General features: G+C 38.4%; 1 protein-coding gene across 3 annotated transcripts in view; it reads right to left on the reverse strand.

Annotated features, from left to right (window-relative positions):
- AIG1 (androgen-induced 1) overlaps positions 1–22,734 on the reverse strand; it is a 229,512-nt gene that overhangs the window by 117,489 nt on the left and 89,289 nt on the right. Inside the window, exon 4 of one of the 3 annotated variants that reach the window (XM_012655567.1) lies at positions 13,120–14,262. The exons of the other annotated variants lie outside the window; for them this stretch is intronic. Within the exon in view, the coding sequence (XP_012511021.1) occupies positions 14,257–14,262 (6 nt within the window). The 3' untranslated portion in view covers positions 13,120–14,256. Of the gene's footprint in view, positions 1–13,119; positions 14,263–22,734 lie in introns of those variants that run through there. 3 annotated transcript variants of the gene reach the window in all.

The following is a 22,734-nucleotide window of genomic DNA, read 5'->3' on the forward strand; positions in this document are numbered from 1 at the left end:
ATGATGTTATCATAATTCCCATCCTCTAGTAAAACTGACTTTATAAAAACCTTTCCCCTATTGTCTTCAGTAGTAAACCTGTCACCTACTTACAGCTTCAACTATCAACTTCAGTAGGTGACTACCCACACTAACCTCCCTCTGTGCTCCAACACATATTTTGAGGTGAACAACTCATCTTGAATCTCACCAGTGTCTCAAAACTACATATCCCTATAAAAAGTATCAGTTTTCTCAGTCTGATTCTCTTTTCTTCCTGATTTCCTTTAATGGGACAACCAGATACTCACACTCAAAACCACATGGCCCTCTCTTGTCACCAGGAAACCATTTCATGTTCTCTGGCTTGGAGCCTTTCTCTTGGTGGTCCCCTGGCCTGAACACTCTCCCCACCACTTCCATTGGCCAAAAGTCTACCCTTCCTTTAAAGTTCATTATATCTGATCCAGGAAACTTTTCCTGATCCTTCCAATTTGATATAATCTCCTAACATTTAAGCCTTCTTGTATATTTCTCTTAAATCAAATTTACTCATGAGACTGTCTTATCTGCCTGATTAGAGTTAGAATTTGCTGAGAGGGGCCTCATCTCACTCATTTTTGTATCCCTTACCTCATTAGATGGAGAGGCCACTCACCAAAGTTTTGTTTAATTAACTCAAAAGCAAACTGTTAACGAATTCTTTACATGAAAATGAGTTTTCTGGGTATATGAGTACAGAATAAATGATATACTGGAAACTTAAGAAAGCATTTAACTGGAGTACAGAAATGAGCTCATATGAATATCAAGGCACAGCCAAAAATTATTTTTGTTTCTTGGAACAAGTATTTATTTAACTTCTTATTATGGAATATTTCAAATATACATAAAAGTAGAAAGAATAGCATAATAAACTCCCATGAAACCGTTACCCAGCTTCAACAACTAACAAGATTTTTCCAATTTAATTTCATCTATTTATCATCCCCCTTCCCATTTTTTCCTGGAGTATTTTAAAGCAAATCCAGACATCGTATCATTTCACTTACATATACCTCAGTAAATATTTCTACCAGATGAGGTTTTGTTTTATAATTTAATCATATGTCAAACCTAATAAAATTAATTCTAATCACTTAATATGATTTAATATCTAGTCTTTGTTCAAATGTTCTCAATTTGCTGCAATCATTTTATTTGGAGAATATATATTTAATAGTTATATAGCTTATTTTAAAGCAATTTAATGCAAGTAACTAACACTTGATACTTTTAGCATATGCGCTGGAAGAGGTTAAGGAGAAAGGAGATCTTCAATTTCTGAATTGCTTAGTTTCCTTGATTCATTTCCATCTCTTTTTTGCTACTGTCGTTCAGATCTTTTTTATTAGCATGTTTATCAAATATTGTGAAAGGAAAGGTGTGGCAAAAGCTGCTATTTGTCCCACAAATCTCTCTTGTCCCCTTCTTCTACAATAACAGAAGCATTGACACTTAAAGATGATATTTCCTAGACTCACTTGCACTCAGATGTCCATGCAACCATGTAACTTTTGGGAGTAAAAGTGATGTCTGCAATCTTTGGGTCATGCCCTTAACTGGAAAGAAACGTGCCCTCTCCTCTCTCATATCCTCTTCCCAATGGCTTAAAGGCAGATATGGTGTGGTATGCCATCTGCGGCCATGCAGGTGAGGAACAACCCTAAAGGATCCAGAAGCAACTAGATGAAAGAGCCTGGGGCCCTTGGTGACCTTGTGAGGAAGAGTTGGCTTGCCAACCTCCAGACCATCAGTTTTAAACTAGTCATGTTGGTGTCTGTTACAACAGCTGTTCTGATAACTTAAGATAGAAGGTAAAATTAAACAATGTCAGTTTTATAATTTTCTAGCAGTTGATTGAGAGTTTCTGTCCTCAACATCACAGATAATCAAATGTTTGTGTATATTTTCAGTTACAACTAGCCATCATTCTATCCTGGAGCATGGTGATCAACTGACTTTAACTGAGCTTAATCTGTGGAAAGCAACAAAGTAAAAAGCTTGGCTGGGTTTGGTTCAGGCAAACTTTTGTTTGAATCCTACCTTGCTACTCCCTAGCTATGAAGAAGTTATTTAAACTATATGTCACTTTCAAATCTGCAAAATAAGAATGACAGAGCTTCCTAGAAGATTAACTACAGATGTGTATGTTAGAGGAGTGAATACAGTTCTTGATACGTAGAAGTATCCAGAAAAGGCTAATTCCCTTTCCTTTGGTTCCCTGTGCACATAAGTCACAAGGGTCCGATAATTTTCCAAATATCCGCTATTGCTATAGCCATTCGAGTCTCCAGGACTCTTCCAAAACAGCCAAGTTTTGTTTTTTTTTTTTAATCACAGCACACTGATAAGTGAGCCCTAGGCTTTACAAAACCAATTTATTTTTAAAGGCTGTGAAAGAAGCTGTGGGAGATACTTGTGGATGAAAAATACAGACCTTCTCCCATAGATTATATGGCCTACTTGGAAGAAATGTTGATAAGCAATGTATTAGGGTAACTCCAGCTAATGTGACAAACAACCCTCACATCTCAGAGTTGTCTCCTTTCTGTAACAACAGACGTTCCTAACCTACAAGGAGGCTCTGTTCCACCCAATTATCTGAGGTTCCAGGCTGGCAGAGTTACCAACCAGCCTGGAAACAAGGGACGGGAGGATTAAGGAGGGGGTATTTATGGGCCTGACCTGCAAGCGATTAAGTAATGTCCCCTCACATTCCACCGTCCCATGATTCTCATGGCCATTCCTGACTGCAAGGGATTTTGGGAAATGTATTCCAGCCAAGAGCCCAGGAGGAAGAGAAATGAGTGTGGGCCTCAGTTAGCAACCTCTGCCATCAGCAGTTAGCCTGAAATATAATTTAATCAACTACTTTATTTAGCTTCAGCTTGAATAGTGGGAGTTAGAAAAACTTGCTCAAAACCTCGACTAATAGGGTCTCCCAAAAACCCTTCTATGATACAAGAAACAAATTTAGTAAAGATAATTTTTAAAAGAATTGATCAGAAAAAAATGTCCTGGACACTTCAAAGTGTCTTCAATAAGTAAAAATAACTACTCGAAAAAAGTTTTAATGTAAGAAAATGAGTTATTTTAAAATTAGAAAAAGAGTCAAGCCTTGGATTATTTTCCTATAGAAAAAAAAAAATAAGTGCTTTTGTTTGGGAAACATTTGCACTTTTAAGGGATTCTCAGAGTCATTAACTTCAAGTTGTCTTTTCCTAAACAATGATGTCCTAGTTACTGGATCAACAGCAGACAGGTGGCCCAGAAACCACACACACATTCATCACAGTCATTGTCAGAGTCTCTGAGACACACGGTGAAACTTTCTAAGAGGCTGCGGACTATTATGTTTCACTATAATGATATTTCCAGAAATAAGGGGAATTACACATTAATAAAGCAATGAAACTATGCAGGTAACCATGACGACTGCTACAAATTCAATAACATTTTATGCTCCTGAAGAGGTTTTTTTCTTTTTCTTTTTTTTTAATTCCAGTAAGATCAGAGAAATTATGAGAAAGAACTGAGAAGTATTTATGTCTCATCTGTACGCTCAGACCTCCAAAGACGTCATGGGCATGCTTAGCACATTATACCAACTCACAGCGACCCCTGACAATGCCCCTCCGGCTTCCTAGATGCATATTTACCTTGAGACACAGTCAACGCCTGGAGCCCACAGTCCAATGCCTTTAAATGACATCTGCTCAGAGAACTATTCCACCAAGTTGAGTCCAATTTCATCTGTTTTCTAAAATACATTTCCCTTTTTCAATCCTCACAAAAACAAATGGCTTACATCTAATGGCATGTCCATGGAAATTTCTGAAGGCTGTTAAATATCTAAATAAGATTTTGGAAAATTTTAAAGAAAGACATATAATCTAAGTCATACAGCCAGCCTTCCAATTTATCAAATCATGGGCTTTTTAAATTTTGTTTTGTTTTTTGTTTTTGTTGCTTCTGATATGTCGGCAAATGGGAAGGATTAAAATTTCTCCCCCCACAAGAAATGTACAAAACAAGTAACTGCTTTTTATCATTTTTCTGCAAATTCTCCTATAGTTTCTCCTTTTTAGTTATAGATTAATATTCAGACCAAGACAGAAAAGAATTATTCTGGATGACAGTACATTAAGCAGTAGAAAGAGCACCAAAGGCCACTGTCACGCAGTTGGGGAAAGTTCTGACCCTGCTAAATAAGGGCACAGGCCAGAAACAGCACCTCTTTCACTGGGAGAAAACGGAGGGTCACACGGAGGCAAAGCTGGGAGGGAAAATGATCTGCCCCTCACACGCTGTTGCTCAATCTGCCCTCGCTTCTGGCTCAAGGGAAAGATGAAGCAATTTTCTTTCACCTCAAAAAAAAAGGCACACTGATGAGATTTTTAGCTGCTTTGTGCCTTTCAGGCAGCTCCTGTGTTCTTCTGGAGTCTCCCCTTTGGCACCCAGGAGCACGTGTGCCCACTGCTGTCCTTGTCTGGCCAGACTTCTGGGTGCCCAGGACGCTGCTGGCCCTGCCTTCTTCTGGAAGTTGCTCTCCTTGGCTGTCCCGGCCGCCTTCTCCCTGAGACACTCTCCCACCCCGTCAGGGCTCCTTCCCAGTTTCCCTGTGCTGGGTCCTCCACACCCCTTCAGCGTGGCCATCAGCCGAGGCTCCATTCTCAGCCTTCTCTTCCTTACTAAATCCAGGCTGCGCTTGTCAATTCTCCCCCTCAGCCTTCTGAAATGCTCATCTGACCCCATCTTTCCCCCTGCTTAAAATCCTTCAACAACTCCCCAAAGCTATTAGAATAAAATTGAGTCAACTTTCCTTTCTTTCCCATCTCTTCAGTGTGTAAACTGAATCACTGCACTCGCACAAAACTTTGCCAGCATTCTTCTTTCCTAAAAGACAAAACCTAAACTAGTCTTTGGTATGTAGGGCTCTCCTGGATATGAACCTAGGATATGATTATTTCTCTAATCACACCTCCAGCTATGCCCCACCCTCCCTCCACTTCCAGATCCATCCAATTATTCTGAGTTCCCTAGACTCAGCATGAAATGGAAGCCCCAAATCATTGTATCCTGTGGTCCCCAACCCCTGGGCCGTGGTCTGTTAGGAAACGGGCCTCGCATCACCATCTGCGCTCTGCACTCCCCCACCACACCTCACCACCCCATCCCCAGTCCGTGGAAAAACTGTCTTCCGTGATACTAGTCCCTGGTGCCACAAAGGTTGGGGACCCCTGATATCCACTCTAAACTTCTAATTTCACCTCCCTAAAACTGGTCACCAGAGTTCTTCATTTTTCTATCCTTCCTTGGAGCTTTAAGTTTTTCCCCTCAATTGGCTGTTCTTTCTCAAGAGGAACAGTCAGTACCCAGAACATTCCAGGCACAAGAGTGTTAAGTAAGTATCTGCTGAACTAATCTCTATGAATTGGTTAATCTCTTACTACGACTCCTTCTCATTTTCTTTTTTTTTTTTTTTTGAGACAGAGTCTCACTCTGTTGCCTGGGATGAATTGTAGTGGCATCACCATAGCTCACAGCAACCTCAAACTCCTGGGCTCAAGCAATCCTCCTGCCTCAGCCTCCCCAGTAGCCAAGACTACAGGTATCATGCCCTGCTAATTTTCTTTTATTTTTTGCAGAGATGGGGTCTTGCTCAGGCTGGTCTTGAACCCCTGGCCTCAAGTGATCCTCCCGCGTCAGCCTCCCAAAGTGCTAGGATTACAGGCCTGAGCCACCATGCCCAGCCACTCCCCCTCATTTTTAGGGTGAGGCCAACTTCCTAGGGATCACCCACTAGCATTGCTCACAGTGGTGCTTTCTTGCTCTATCCTGTGTGACTAGAGAGGTCCTTGTTACTTGGTTGTTCTGGTCTAAAGAGCTGTAGATGTGCCCTGAGAGCCTTGGGGTGCTGCTCCCAGGGACAGGGACCACAGGGAACCTGCTGGGAGCTGCCTGCCAAGAGGTGGCAGGATCAAGCACGCATTAAGATTCTCTAGGGATCTTGCACTCTGGGCCCCCCAAAAAGGGCCAGCCCAGAAAGATAGAGAAGACCTTTATAACTATACAACTTGAAATTATCCAAATAAATATGTGGCTTAAAGAAATTTATTAGTCAGCTCCTCTTCCCTCAAGTCGTGATCACCTGACAAGAGAACGTCTCATCTATAAAAATAGCAGATGGCACATGATGTTTCCCTCCTCTTGGTCAACAGAACAGGAAGAATAATTCCCTCATAAATCATTTGTGACTTTTCTCAGCCTCTCCTGCATTTTACTGGTCATACCTGAAGCAATTTATTTCTCTCATATATACTCAAGTATATATCCTTTTTCTTTCCTTACTTCTTTCTTCCACCTCTTGCTGCGTTTTCTCTCTGCAGGAGAAAATTGACTTCCTCACTTTTCCCCCAAATCACTTAAATTCTCTAACCCTTAGTTTGTCCTTCTGTGAAATGGGGATGATAATAAGGCAGTGAGAATTGAGCATAGCAAGAGGGAGGGATGTGATTCATGTTAGCTGCCATTATCGTCCTTCATATTTTACTTATGAGTAATAAACAGAAGAAAATGCAAGAGACAAATCTCTATGAAAGAAAAGGAAAGCACAGTCTTATGGCAAAGTTAACAGATGAAGCCAGAGCCATCGACTTATGGTCATCTTTCAAATAAGCAGAATTGTCCTTCAGAATTGCTATGGTCGGTTCACAGTCAATAGTTATTGCTCACTCCTAAGTGCAAGGCCCTGTTCTCAGCTATGTGGAAGATACAAAAAGAGAGCCTCATGGAATTTATACTCCAAAGTCCTATTTCTTTTCTATTTGTGTGATGTATATTCTCACCACTTCTCATAAGGACAAGGCAGCCTGCAATAAAAGGCTCAGGGTAGTGAAAATCAAGACAAAGTGAAGAATCAGACAAAAATATATGTTAGACAAGAAGGGCCACCAACTGTCCTGGAGGCTGCTGGTGGGCTGGCCATGGCACGAGAGCACCAGCCATGTCAGAGAAGTGGAAGGAGCCTTCGTTAACAGAAAGGAGCACACCAGCGTCAGGAGAGATAACATGGCTTCCATTATTAAATTCTAGCAGGAGATTATTGCAGGGATACTTATATAAACGCTATTGAGTAGTAAAATAATAGAAAATGTCTTCAGGGTGGTCTTGCAAAACAGGCAGCTTAGATTGGCAGGAAGTGCCTGGAGTTGGACAGACTTGGTTTGAACCTAGGCTCTCGGTTGGGGTCTCAGCTCCTCATCTGTGCAATGGCGATGGCCTCTACCCCTCAGGGTTACTTAGGGATTAAATGACATGGTTTATGTAAGTGCCTGGCCTATAGCAGGTATGCAACAGAGACTTACATCCCCCTCCCCCAGATTCATTCTATACATGTCATCATTATTCCTTGTATGAATGTATGCACTTTAATGTTCATACAATTTTGCATAAAAATGGATGAATCATAGGTCATCTACTTGTGCCATTATTTGATTCTTTGTCTCTTCCCGTAGATTATAAACTCCATAGGAGGAGTTCTTTCTGTTTTGTCTGTTAGCTTAAATGGTAAGGAGCACCTAGCACACAGTATGTGCTCCATCGATATTGGCTGTAGGAAGGAAAGAAGGCATTTTTATTGAGGACTTACTAATATGGTCTAAGGGTGCCACTTTTTAGTGACCAGCTTGCAGCACACGAATGGCTGTAGAGACCCTCAAAAGAGCATGGTTGCAGCTCCCCTGCCTGATGCTCCCAAATACGAACACTAGAGATCTTGAACATCCTCAGACTCCTCAAATTAAATCTGCTTTCCCTCCAGCACCAACATTCAAGTTAAAAGTTTTAAGCAATTCAACAATTGATTTTATTGCTTTTATGATTTTTAGACTACACATTTTCAACTGTATAATCTACTATTTATCATTATAAATGCACAATCATTCAGCTGCAAACAGAATGAGGACAGTTTACGAGCTAGCCTCGAAAATGAATTACCACTTATATAACAAAACTTTTGTGGGCAAACATGTTTCCAGTTCCAAATAACTGGCTCATAAATGAACATTTGAAACCCAAACTCATTTGCACCTCAAGGTTGTCTAAAACATATCCGTGAGATGCCATGAAATGCCTTTAAGTTTTAAAAACATGCAATCTAAAGTAAAATGTTCTGTTCTCTCCCTGCCTCCTTCCCTTCCTTCTTTCCTTCCTTCCTCTCTCCTTCCCTCCTTGCATCCTGCCCTTCCTTCCATTCCCTTCCCTTCCCATGTTCCCAAACATAGCTTTTGAAAATACTCTATATTCCAAGCTGCTTTGGCAGAAGAAGCTTCAAAAAAGTGTTAAGACTATGACTCACCTCATTGTAATTCTGCTTATAAGATTTATGGAAAAGTAATGAGATCCAAGAAAATAAAATAAAACTTAAAAAAATCCCACTGACAAGTAACAATCCTTTCTGTAGGAAATAGAGTTACATAAAAGATTTATATTTTATTTCATATAACTCAGAGGAAACCCATATCCTCTGTTAACTGCAATCTTCAATTAGTTATAGACAATTTAACTCCATAAATATTTTTAAGGATTAATGTTAATTGACATATGTATTATGCTTTAATCTTCTAATAAATGTTAATATTAATTCATTTTTCTTGGCATCTTGAGATGGTGCCAGTATTTTACTGCTGTAGAAACTTAAGCAGAGATGCTACCTTGTAATCAACCGGTAAGAGTTAAGTGTGCCTGGATATGCACATTTACTCAGGTTTGTCTCTTTGCCATAATCTTCATTCAGCTCAGCTCTAGACATCGCCCTCTTTGTGTTCTTCCATTAACCACTTTTCTTGAACCCCAAGGATGCCTGAGAGACAAATGAATTCAAAGATCCTCAAACCCAGCTCAGAATCAGGTAAAGGAGCATTAAGAAAAATATAGACGGTGTCCTGGTCCCATCCTAGATCGAATCATTCAAAATCTCTGAGTGTGAAACCTGGGCCAACTAGGGTTCACCTGGGTTGTATTAATATGCAACTTCAATGGCATGAAAAGACAAAAGCATCATTAAGATCTTTACAGATGAGGCTGGCTTCCAAAGGAAAAGAGTTTTCAATGCGGCTCATATTTCTTTGACCCCTGTGTGCTAGTACAAATAAAAATGAAGATAACGTAGAAAAGGTTTGAGAGATAGTTTTCAAAGATAAGACATGAAAGCAAAGAGTACAAGGTCCCATGATGTTAGAAGACAGGTTGAGAAAGTCCTTACCCAGGGCTTTGGAAAGAAGGTCCCTGTTCAACTGGAGAAGCCATGCCAAGATGCAGAATGAAGTTTTTCATAAGAAAATGCTGTACAGTTTATTCACAGACACAAAAATAATCTCACATGATTCTAAGAAAATGGGATAGTGAGATTCTAAATATGGCTTAAAGGTGAAGATATTGTCTGATTAGACTGGATAATGATAAGCTCCCCACTTCCCTCATATCTAAAATGTTTACTAAAAAGATAAATGAAAAATATCACCAGGAAGATAAAGGCAGTGCTAAGTTCTGAGGTCAGCAGGGCAGCAGGGAAACAAGGAGTCTCCACTGGCCTGGGTCTTCTCTTTCTAGTCTGCCTCTTGACTCCTGTGTTCTGTGATCTATGACATTAAATACCAGAAGTCATAGTGCTCCTTATGGTGGATATTCTCTGCTGCACTTTCCTTTATTTTTCCTGCTATGGTTTGAATGTTTGTGTTACCCCAAAATTTGCATGTTGAAACCCTAACCCCCCAAGGTGATGGTTTTAGGAGGTGGACCTTTGGGAGGTGATTAAGTCACTAGGATGGAGTCCTAAATGAATGGGATTAGTGCCCTCTTAAAAAAGGCCTCAGACAGATTCCTGGCCCCTTCAGCCATGTGAGGACACAGTGAGAAATCAGCAGTCTGCAACCTGGAAGAGGGCCCTCACCAGAACTCAACCATGTTGCACCCTAATCTTGAACTTCCCAACCTCCAGAATTGTGAGAAATAAATTTAGATTGTTTATAAGCTACCCAGTCTATGGTATTTTGTTTCAGTAGCCAGAACAGACTAAGACATATTCCTGCTTTTATTTAAGAAATTTGAGAAGCATTTTAGGAAATACTTCCAAAATCAGTCATATTAATGTAAGAGGGTTTTAAATCAAGAATGAGGGCTATAAGGGAAACTGTGTTCTTCAATTAAAAACTTAAAAGTTCCCCAGTGTATGTTTTTGTTTGCTTTGCCAAAGATTAGATGGCTATATGAGGATGGTTTTATATCTGGGTTTGCAGTTCTGTTCCATTGGTCTATGTCTCTGTTCTAGTGCCCGTATCATGCTGTTTTAGTTACTATAGCCTTGTAGTATTGCTTGAAGTCTGTTAATTGATGCCTCCCAAATTTTTCTTTTTGCTTAAGATTGCTTTTGCTATACGGGGTCTTCTCTGGTTCCATACGAAGCGTAGAATTATTTTTTCTACATCTGTGAAAAATAATGTTGGTATTTTAATAGGGATTGCATTGAATCTGTAGATCTCTTTGGGTAATACAGACATTTTAACAATGGTAATTCTGCTGACCCATGAGCACGGTATGGTTTTCCACCTGCTTACATCTTCTGCTATTTCTTCCCTCAGTGTTTCGTAGTTCTCCCTGTAGAGGTCTTTTACCTCCTTAATTAAATATATTCCTAGGTATTTTACTTTCTTTGTTGCTATTGTGAAGGGTATTGAGCCTTTGATTTTGTTCTCAGTTTGACTGTTGTTGGCATATAGAAATGCTACAGATTTCTGTACATTGATTTTGTAACCTGAGACTTTGCTGCATTTGTTCATCAATTTCAGTAGTCTCATGGCAGAATCTTTGGGGTTTTCTAGATATAAGATCATATCATCACCAAAGAGTGACAGTCTGACCTCTTCTTTCTCCGTTTGGATGCCCTTGATTTCCTTCTCTTGTCTGATTGCTCTGGCTAGGACTTCCAGCACTATTTGAATAGAAGTGGTGATACAAAGAATCCTTATTCAATAAATGGTGCTGGGAAAATTGGATAGCCACATGTAGAAGACTGAAACAGGATCTGAACCTCTGACCTCTCATAAAAATCAACTCTTGGTGGATAACAGACTGAAACCTAAGGCATGAAACTATAAGAATTCTAGAAGAAAATGTTGGAAAAACCCTAACAGACATTGGCCTAGAGAAAGAATTTATGAAGAAGACCCCAAAGGCAATCACAGCAACAACAAAAATAAATAAATGGGACCTGATCAAATTAAAAAGCTTCTGCACAGCCAAGGAAACTATCACAAGAGCAAACAGACAACCTACAGAATGGGAGAAAATATTCACATGCTACCTTTCTGATAAAGGGCTAATAACTAGAATCTATATGGAACTCAGGAAAATCAGCAAGAAAAAAAATCAACCCCATTAAAAAGTGGGCAAAGGATATGAACAGAAACTTTTCAAAAGAAGACAAATGGCCAACAGACATATGAAAAAATGCTCGACATCTCTAATTATCAGGGAAATGCAAATCAAAACCACAATGAAATATCACTTAACTCCAGTGAGAATGGCTTTTATCAAAAAGTCCCAAAACAATAAATGTTGGCATGGATGTGGAGAGATAGGAACACTCGTACAATGCTGGTGGGACTGCAAACTAGTACAACCTCTGTGGAAAGTAATATGGAGATACCTCAAAGAGCTAAAAGTTGAACTACCATTTGATCCAGCAATCCTGTAACTGGGCATCTACTCAAAGGAAAAAAAGACATTCTATAAAAAAGACATCTGCACCCAAATGTTTATAGCAGCACAATTCACAATTGCAAAGATATGGAAACAACCCAAGTGCCCATCAATACACGAGTGGATTAATAAAATGTGGTACATGTATACCATGGAATACTACTCAGCCACAAAAAACAATGGTGATCTAACGCCACTTACAATATCCTGAATAGAGCTGGAGCCTCTTCTATTAAGTGAAGTATTACAAGAATAGCAAAACAAGCACTCCATGTACTCACTATCAAATTGGTATTAACTGATCAATACTTATGTGCACATATAGTAGTAACATTTATCAGGTGTTGGGCAGGTGAGAGGGGGAAGGAGGGATGGGTATATTCACACCTAATGGGTGCGGTGCACGCTGTCTGGGGGATGGACATGCTTGAATCTCTGACTCGGGTGGGCAAAGGCAATATATGTAACCTAAACATTTGTATCCCTATAATATGCTGAAATAAAAAATATATATAAAAATTTTAAAAAGCTTTAAAAGTTAAAAAATAATGTTGTACTTTAAGAAAAGCAAATCCCTTTAAGACAGATCAATAAAGAAAATAAAGTAAGATAATGAAATCTTTCTGATTTTCCTGTGTCAGAATTTTTCAAGCAAACTCACCAGATATCAGTAATAGGGAAAAAGAAAACACAAGCAAATAATTTAGTATATGATACTTAGCGAAACTGAATGAAAAATCATCAAGCTTGATTTCAATATAAATTACTGCAAGCAAAAACTGTTTCTGCAAATACATTACTGGTTTTAACATAAGTTACTATAATATATAAAATGTGAACAGTTGTACAAACAACTATAATCTCTAATTTCGACTTTTAGTTTAGTTGCACGGCTTATTTATGTAACTACAAAATGATGAGTCTGGAAGGTTTGAGCTTATGAGGAAAAAAATGCTTTCATTTTAGTGAATTTGGTTTAAACTACAGAAATACCAAATTTTATATTGAAAAATCCAAGATAAAGTAAAAAGGAATGTTCTAGGAAGTTGCTGTTGACAGTTTGCTTCTCTGATCGTATAGATGTATGTTTCCCAGAATTACTTCATGAAGATTATCAGAATTTAACAATAAGAATGGCAAGAGATCTTTTACAGTCCCCTTATAGAGCTCTAGAGGGGTTGAATGGTCTTATTTATTAATTTACTTTTTTATAGTCATGCAGAATCTCATTCTGTATAAAAATCTGAGAGCTGGCTTAAGAGAATATATGATTTGTTTTCCAACACTCTCCTGCTGTCCCACCTTGACTGCCCCAAACTTGGACTGTCTCAGCCCTCACCATGGTTGTGGAAAAGAGGTCCAGCCAGGAAAGCTGAAGGGGACCTTCCAATGTCACATCAACCCCGACTTCCAAATAAGCTTAAAGCACAGCTTCATGTTATACAGATCGGGAAATGTCAGCCAACCTCACCAGCATGCAAAGTACAATCAGGCAACATTATGCACCAGCATAAAAACATCACTCAGTAAAATGGAAAACCATAGAGCAACAACTGGTGTCAACATCAATTAACATGTTTAAACAGCAACAACTGTTTACTCTATGGGTGTGCATACTGAGATAAAGAAATGCCCCCCTCCCGGAGCCTAAATCTGGTGAGTTGGAATCGTATCAATGGGCAGTTCACAAGTAAAGAGAGATACCACTTCTCTCATTTTTTCTCTGTCCACTAACTTCATCCTCATTTGCAGCTCATTCTTTATATTAAACTCCCATCTCCCTATTTAAAATTGTACCCTTTAAGCATCTCCCTTTTCTTCAGCAAATGTTTGAAAAAAATCACCTAAGAAAAACAACAGTGGGATGCCAATTTTCTCCATTACCTAATTTTTCCAACCTGTTACAAAGTGCAACTAATAAAATCAAGATTGAGCATCATTCCTTATGTAGCTTAAAAACTCATGGTAATTTAATACCAAATTAAAGGGCTGAGTTTTGACAATGCTGTAAATACCCATCTGTATATCTCTCGTGAAATGGCACTTCTTCAAGGCCCCGTATTTCATTAACTTGGCACAACTCCACTTCAAGGTCATTTCCAAATGCCCTTCTTGTGCAGAGCAGCATGCATGGCACCAGGTCAATTCTTTAGTCATTGCTGGAGCTGTGGAGAGGCAGCCTGCTTCAAAGTCAGATGGGCGTTTGCAAAGCACGCCAAGAAAACGTTAAGCTTTGAAATGCTGCGTAAAAGAAGGTCGCAACATCTTTTAATTGCCTACTCTCCTTGCGGAAGGTTGCTTTTCATATTTTTATGCAAATATTACAGATCCACCCAGTGTGAAAACAGGTTAAAAAATGTGGTAAGTGAGGTTGTGCATATGTCTTCAATTGAGCACAGCATCGAGTGCCAAACTTCAACCAAGCTGATCATATTGTAGAGCTGTGTAAAAGCATAGAGTGGTGGAATCCAGTTGCTATAGCTGCAAATTAAACAAATAAATGAGACACTGTGGAATGCAGCAAAATATCTGTGGTCTGATTAGTTCATATTTGCCGTATGTGTGAATATTAGCAGTCAAATTCTGAGTTTAAGCAAAGCTCTTTCCAATAGGTGCAACTCAGGGGAAATGCTTAAAAATAAGAAAGATTTGAATTCTCTGTCCCAGGATAAATATCTTACATTTTATATAAGCTTTTAAGGAATTTCATTAATTTTTTATGTTAGGAGTATCTATAAATTCAGTGTTGCTAAAAATACAAGATTTCCAGCAGGGCATTTTTCCTTAAGGCTTTAGATAGAGATTGACACTAACTTGCTACTTACTATATGATAATCAGTTAAAATCATTAGCTATGGGGAGATTTTTATGTTATTTTATTTTATTTTATTTCATAAGATTTACATGTATCGGGCCTACTATGGGGCAGGCATGGCACTATCTGTGTAGTTCCATTGTCAACCTCATGAATTCCCATGACAGGCATAAGTTTCCCACTAGAGGAACTCAGTAGAGAAATTTAAGAAGACTGATGAACAGGGAACTTCATTCTGACTAACCTAATAAATCATTTACACTAAACTGTCTTCACAGAATAATAAAACCAGAGAAAACCCGAGAGGTCACTTTGGTTCAGTCCCCTTTTCCACGTGGCTCAAATGTCCACATCCATTTAGAAATGCAGCCTACAGAAATGGGTGGCTCTTTTGGGTTAACCTGGTGTGAGAAAAAGAACCGAGCAAAAAAGACATAGGAGTGTGTGTAGTGATGGCAGAGGGCAGGTGTAGAAAGGTGTGTTTACTAAGCCCAGTCTGTGTATCCTGATTCATAGAGATAGTAGCAGTGTGAACAGCGGCACCTGGAGATGCAGGATAATTAGATATATTACTAGGTCCAATGAATTAATGCTTCTCTTTAGCTGATCACTTTTCTATGTAACTTGGATACAGAAGGGTGCGGATAAGATGAGGATCCAAGAGCCCATCCATGTAGTCCTGCTATCTCCACGACCTGGAGAAGGCTAACCCAGGCAGCAATGTGGAGAGGGGACCGGGGAAGAAAGAAGGGGAGGCCGGGGCATGAGCAATGAGCCTGTTGCCTCCGCTCAGCTGACAGATAATACAATCTTGAACTAAAGCAGAGATGGGGGACTGAGGTCGCTGGGGAAGATCTGGGACCTACTTTGGAAGCACAACTGATAGGACCTGTCACCTAACTGTGGGGGACATGATTGAAAGAGGGGCTGTTAGATGCATCTTGCCATTATTGAGATGGCAACATAGACAAGTAACACGATTTAGAGGAGGGGTTAACGTAATGACTGTGTTTCAGCAGGTTTATCTCAAGGTCCTGTGTCCAATACAGAGTGTGATGCCCCATGGGTAGCTGGACCAGGAAGCCAGTACTCGGGAAAGACCCACGTACAGTGCAGACCGAAGTCACAGGGAGAGTGAAATCCTCTTGAAAGAGAACACGAGGGGAATAGAGGACTGGTGATTAAGTCCTGCGAATGGATGAAGGAAGGGGCTGGGCAAATTTGGGCTGGAGAAAAGAACGGAAGCTCCAGTTCTCTGCCGGCATCTTCCCTACAGCTGAAGGCCACCACATGTCATGGTTGGCTGCTGGAGCTCCATCACTGGACCACCAAAGCAGAGGCTGAAAGGTAATTAGCCAGGGTGCTGTGCAGGTGATTTAGCATCCTAAGCCATATGGACCAGATGATCTTTAGAATCACAAGCCTAAGATTGTGGGATTCTGTGATTCTATGATAGAAAATGCAGCTTGTTTCCACTTCCCTTTCTTCGGCAGTGACACTGATGTGTGCTGAGGTAGGAGCTTCAATTAAAAGGGAACTGGAAAGCATATAGGTATGGACTTCTGCCAAGGAACCAGGTCTGTGGCTAATGAATGATCCGTCTGTGGCAGTGAAGAAGGAAGCTGGTTCCTAGAATAGTGCCTTCCTGCCTGCCACCACCCCCTCCCCTAAATGTAAAGACCTAAGGGCAAGTGAATGGAAAACATATGAATTAAGTTTACTTTGAAATATCTACAGATTTAAGGATTAGGGGAAAAACACTTGAATAAACCACACTTGGGGTTTTGCTGACCCCAAAATATCTGAATATAACTTATAGACCTTTTGATGAACTAACACTACTGTTGGGCCTACTCATCTTTTAAACAAAGCAAGAAAAAGGGCAGAGTATAAGCCAAATAATAATATTAGCCTTGAATTCCACCCCTGCATGGAAAATTAGTTCTATAAAAGGATTTGGGATGGCATGAAATTGCCTTAAAAAGCCATTATCTAACTATTACCCTAGAAAGAAAATAATTAATACCCAAATAAAATAATCAATACGTAGAGGAGCTTTTCAGTAAATTTGATCCAGGCTGACTTGTAGCTCTTAGATGTTCCAGGGATGTGTTCTTTGGACATCAATTCAGGCCTTCTCCGGCAGAAGTAGCAATATAATATGTACAGAAATACTCTCTGGGGGAATAGCAGGCCATGCATGCAGGATGTTGCCGCAGTGCAGCTGAGATTGAAATGAAGTAAAATACAAGTTAGGAAAGAAGTAAGTGGTTCTCTGTCAACTGTCATGAAGGGGAAGAGAGAAAGAGTGGGAGAGAAAGAGAACAAGAGAAAACATGGACATATATTATTACTAGGTCAATTCATTCATGCAACAAATATCCACTGATTGCCAATAGTGTGCAGGTATTATTCTAGGGGCTTGGGATGAATCAGTAACTAAAGCAAAGATCCCATCCCTTATGAAAATTACATTCTAGCAGAGGGAGATGTACAATAAACCATAAATACAACATATAAGCAAACCCATATGATATGTAAAGGATGATCAGTGCTGGGTGGGGGCGGGGGAGTAGAGTTAGAGGATGTTGGTGAGCCGGGGAGTATGGTGTAGCTGCAGTTGCTTGTTGGCTGCTCAGGGACGGCATGATTGAATAGGAGGACAGAAGGGGGTGAAGGAGTGAGCCAAGCAAATCTCTGGGGACACATTCCAAGAAGAGAAGGGAGCCTGGGTGTTCAAGGAACAGCAAGGAGGCTGACTTGATTTATTAACATCTACTAACTCACCAAATGGTTATTGAGTACCTATATCATGCCAGGCACTGTGCCAGGCAGTGAAGAGAAAAATAAATTAATCCCCAGACCTCCTACCATGAAGAGGTAGGGTATAAAAAAGTGGATGGTTTGACTTTGCCATTGCGCCTTCTTTATTCCAGAACATTTTTAAACTCCCTTTTTCCTCTGATCTCCTGCTTTCCCAACTCCTTACCCGGTCTGCCTCTTTTCTAGGCCCGCCTCTCATCTTCTCACCATGACATCACTCTTTCTTTTCTCTTTCCTCCTACCTTCTGCCTTCCCCATCCTGGCCTCTCCCCATCTCCCCTTTCTCCTTCCAGTTTTCTTTGTCTTTCTACCTCACAAAATTGTTCACAGTTTATTCAGACATCAGTTTAAAAAGAATATATTTCTTTTCTGATTTACAATATTTTGGTTGAAATAACAAATAAAAATATAATTGGCAATAGCTAAAATTAAATACCTTAAAATTTATTACTGATTAGACAGAATAATCAAATCTTGATGTCAAAATTTAAATCTGCAAAACCTAACACAGGAGAATTGGACCCAGTAGAACTAATGACCACAAATGAAAATTCACAGTAAAAGAAGCTGCTATCCGTCATATTTGATATGGAAAAAAGCTTACATGCGAAAACAGTATGCAGCAATTCTGAAAGTATCTGCCTCACTGTCAATGTAACTCTCCTTCCCGATCCTGATCTTTGGGGTCTTATTTACCTTTGGGAGGGGTCCACTTGAGGGTTGTAAAAAGAGGTTCCTAAGAAATTTCTGACCTCTTTTCTAGTTTCTTACTTTTGTTTTTGAAAATTTTCAGATATCTTAGTTACTTAAAAATACATGTGGAACATTGAGAAAGGCCAGTTTATGATAGTCTTCTTTTAACCAATAGCTTATTTTATGAAATATCTAATATCAGGGTGGCACAGACCCCATGAGTAATGAAATGCACAATCTGTGTGTCCCAGAACTGGAAACTTTCCCGAAGCCATGTTATCTACCAAAGGAATAATGTCAAATCTGAGTTCCTGCAAAGCCAATGATCATCCAAGTAGCATTTAGTGCCTTCTCTTCTGGGAAAGACAGATGTACAAAATCTTTAGTAATTACCAAATGTCAAAATAATATTTGAGTAGAATAAATAGTTGTCTAAATGAAGGTTCTCTTGAGGATCAGTTACACATAACGAGAACAACTGACAAATCAAGCATGAAGAGGATAGGGTTTATTATTTTTTTCTCCTCATAAATTACATGGGGAATGAACAACTCCTGCTGTGATTATAAGAATATCAAGACCTTGTCTACTTGAAGATCTGTGGGAATAATATCCTAAACTTCTGCAGTATTTTGCATTCTCAGAGCACTTTATAAACATCAATTAGATCTTTCAGCAAGCAGAAATACTGTCTCATTGGTTGGTTTTTCCTGTTATAGCATCACTAAAAGTCTGCAATCTTCCTAGAGTTTAAATATTTATTTATTGCTTTTAATGTATATTTACTCCACTGACAATGCTTTAAAATTGTAATCAGAAGAAGAGTAACGTTCATGGTTCTATTTTTTGCAACCAAGAAACAGGTCAGAATAACAGTAGTGTTTCTCTTTGTCAGAGTGAAAACAGCCCTTTGGGGACTACTCTGTTGGCTTGTGGAATTGTTTTCCCACTTACCTTCCTCCATCTGATATATGCCATTTCTATCCTTTAAAACTGCATGTGTTTTGTGTTTTTCTCATTCTATAAAACCACAATATCTTTTGGGGTGCTTCGCATATCGTGGGTTTTCAATAAATGTTTGCTAAATTGAATTAAATCAAAGTCCAGCCCCCACATTTGTAGGCCATGCATAGCTCTGCCTCCTACAACTGTCCATACCCATCGTCATTACAGTTAGGAAATTTATTCATTTGCTGATATCAACTCTGTTTTTCTTTTGTCTGATTATCAGTGGACCAAGGGTAGAAAGGTGGTAGAAGGATATAAATGTAAATGCGACATTCTTCCAAATTTCAAAAGCAAACGCACAAACATTCTTTTAATCATCAACATTTAGTGAATGAATAATGAGTATCATGTGCTGTTCGAGTTGCTGGGAATATAAAGATATTAATAAATAGGTTGCAAGGAAAGAACAATTTTGATTTTGGATATTGAACTGATTCATTTAAATGTGCTCTATGTCATATGTTTATATCTTTAATTATAATAAATCAAAATTTTTCTTCTTCTTTTCTATTTTCATGAAGTCTGGGGATAACCTATTAGTTAGACAACAAGGTTGTGTTATTGTTCTAACTCATCTATTTACCCCTTTCATCTCCTTTTCTTCAAATAAATTCTGGAATTGGTTGCTGAGAGAAAAGAGGTAGGCAATAGGAAAAAAAGAGATATGACACTTTCCTTTAGTCTCATTTCTGGAAACTTTAGTGTAAATCAAAACAAAAGCCCCATGAATTTCAGATCCTATGAGTTTTACTATGTCTGTTTTTTGACTAATTTTGTGTGGGACAGTTGAATGCTGCAAATTTAAGATTGAGTTGATGATGCTCTCTGAAATAGTGCCAAGATAGACTTATAAACTACATCTCAGTTCTCTGGTTCTGAGCTCTAGATTCCTAGAAATTACACTGAGACTCTCTAAATAATGAATATGATTCTGCATGTAAGAAGAGGATACATTCTCTCATGGAATTCTTTTAGTTTGACCGGGTGCATCAGTGTGATATGGCTGGTCCTTGTCACAAGTTCCCCTTCATGCCTCCTCCCAACTATGTTCTAGTGACATTCAAACACATCAGTGAGGAATTCCTAGCCACAACAATCAGACAAAAGAAAGAAATAAAAGGCATCCAAATTGGAAAAGAGGGAGTCAAATTGTTTGCTGATGATATGGTCTTATACCTAGAAAACCCTCAAGATTGCTCCAAAAGACTCCTAGATTTGATAAATGAATTCACTAAAGTCTTAGGATATAAAATCAACATACAAAAATCAGTAGCATTTCTATACATCAATAATAATCAAGCTGAGAATTAAACAAGAAGTCATTCCCATTTACAATACAAACAACAACAACAACAGAAAAAAAAACCTAGGAATACATTTAACCAAGGAAGTAAATGATCTCTACAAGGAAAACTACAAAACACTGATGAAAGTAATTGTATATGACACAAACAAATGGAGAAACATTCCATGCCCATGGATTAAAAGAATCGATAGTGATAAAATAACCACACTGTCCAAAGCAATCTACAGAATCAATGAAATTCCTATCAAAATACCAACTTCATTTTTCACAAAATTAGAAAAAACAATTCTAAAATTCATATGAAACTAAACGAACCTGAATAGCCTAAAGCAATCCTAAGCAAAAAGAACAAAGCCGGAAACATCACATTACCTTCAAATTATACTAAAAGGCTATAATAACCAAAACAGCATGTTACTGGTATAAAAATAGGCACATAGATCAATGGAACAAAATACAGAATCCAGAAATAAAGCCACATACCTACAGCCAACTAACCTTTGCCAAAGTCAACAGAAACACACACTGGTGAAAGGATACCCTATTCAATAAATGGTGCTGGGAAAATTGGATAACCATATGCAGAAAAATGAAACTGGACCCCTACCTCTCACCAGATACAAAAATTAACTCAAGATGGATTAAAGACTTAAACGTAAGACCTGAAACTATAAAAATACTAGAAGAAAACCCAGGAAAAACTCTCCTGGATATTGACCTAGGCAAAGAATTCATATGCAAAAATCAACTCAGAATGGATTAAAGACTTAAATGTAAGACCCAAAGTTATAAAACTACTAGAAAAAAACACATGGGAAATGCTTCAGGACATTGGTCTGAGCAAAGATTTTATGGCTAAGACTTCAGAAGCATAGGTAATGACACCAAAAATAGACACATAGGATTATATTAAATTAAAAAGCTTCTGCACAACAAAGGAAACAATCAAAGGGGGAACAAACAACCTGTAGAATGAGAGAAATATTTGTAAACTATTCATCTGACAAGATGAATGTATAAGTAACTCAAACAACAGCAAAAAACCCCCAATAATCTGATTAAAAGATGGGCAAATGATCTGAATAGACATTTCTCAAAAGAAAGACATACAGATGGCTAAAAAGTATACGAAAAAAAGCTCTCAACACCACTAATCATCAGGGAAATGTAAATCAAAATTACAATGAGATATCATCTCACCCCAGTTAGAATGGCCACTATTATTAAAAAGACAAAAAATAAACAATGTCGAGGATGCAGAGAAAAAGGAACTCTTATGCACTGTTGGTGGGAATGTAAATTAGTACAGCCATTATGGAAAACCATTATGGAAATTTCTCAAAAAACTAAAAATAGAACTACCATATGATCCAGCAATCCCACTACTGGGTATTTATCCACAGGATAGAAAATCAGTATATTGAAGAGATATCTGTATCCCCCATGTTTACTGCAGAACTATGTGCAATAGCCAAGATATGGAATCAACCTAAGTGTCCAACCTATTCCACACAATGGAATATTATTCTGCCATAGAAAAGAATGGAATTTTGTCTTTTGTGGCAAAATGGATGAGCTTGGAGAACATTATGTTAAGTGAAATAAGTTAGCACAGAAAGATAAATACCAAGTGTTCTCACTCCTATGTGGGAGCTAAAAAAGGTGGGCTCATAGAGGTAGCTGGAAGAACTGTAGTTACTAGAGGCTGGAAAGAGTAGAGGGAAGTGGAGAGAGTATGGAGAGGTTGGTTAATGGATACAAAATTACAGCTACATAGGAGGAATGAGTTCTAGTGTTCTATAGCACTGTCAGGTGAATATCGTTAACAATAATTTATTGTGTATTTTCAAACAACAAGAAGAGAGGATTTTGAATGTTCCTAACACAAAGAAATGACACATTTTTGAGATGATAAATATGCTAATTACTCTGATTTGATCATTACACATTGTATACATATTTTGAAATATCACTCTGAATCCATAAATATGTAAAATTATTATATGTCAATTAAAACTAACATTTTCTTAAAAAGGTAAAAGTAAAGAAAAAAAAGAACTAAATAGCTAGTATACAAATGTGGCAGGCAAACTCCTTTAAATTTTATAGTGTATGTATGTGTTACCTATTCAAAATTTAAATAAGCAGATAAACTTTAAAAAAAGTTACACATTTAAGATAATAAAGTACTAAATATGTTCTTTTCTCCTGTATCATCAGATATATTTTCACAAAACAAAATAGAAAAATATGTGATTGAATGAGTAGTAAAATAAAGACATATTTATAAGTTATAAATACAAATATT

The sequence above is a fragment of the Propithecus coquereli genome, unplaced genomic scaffold (assembly GCF_000956105.1).
Source record: "Propithecus coquereli isolate 6110/MARCELLA unplaced genomic scaffold, Pcoq_1.0 Scaffold48, whole genome shotgun sequence".
NCBI lineage: Eukaryota > Metazoa > Chordata > Mammalia > Primates > Indriidae > Propithecus > Propithecus coquereli.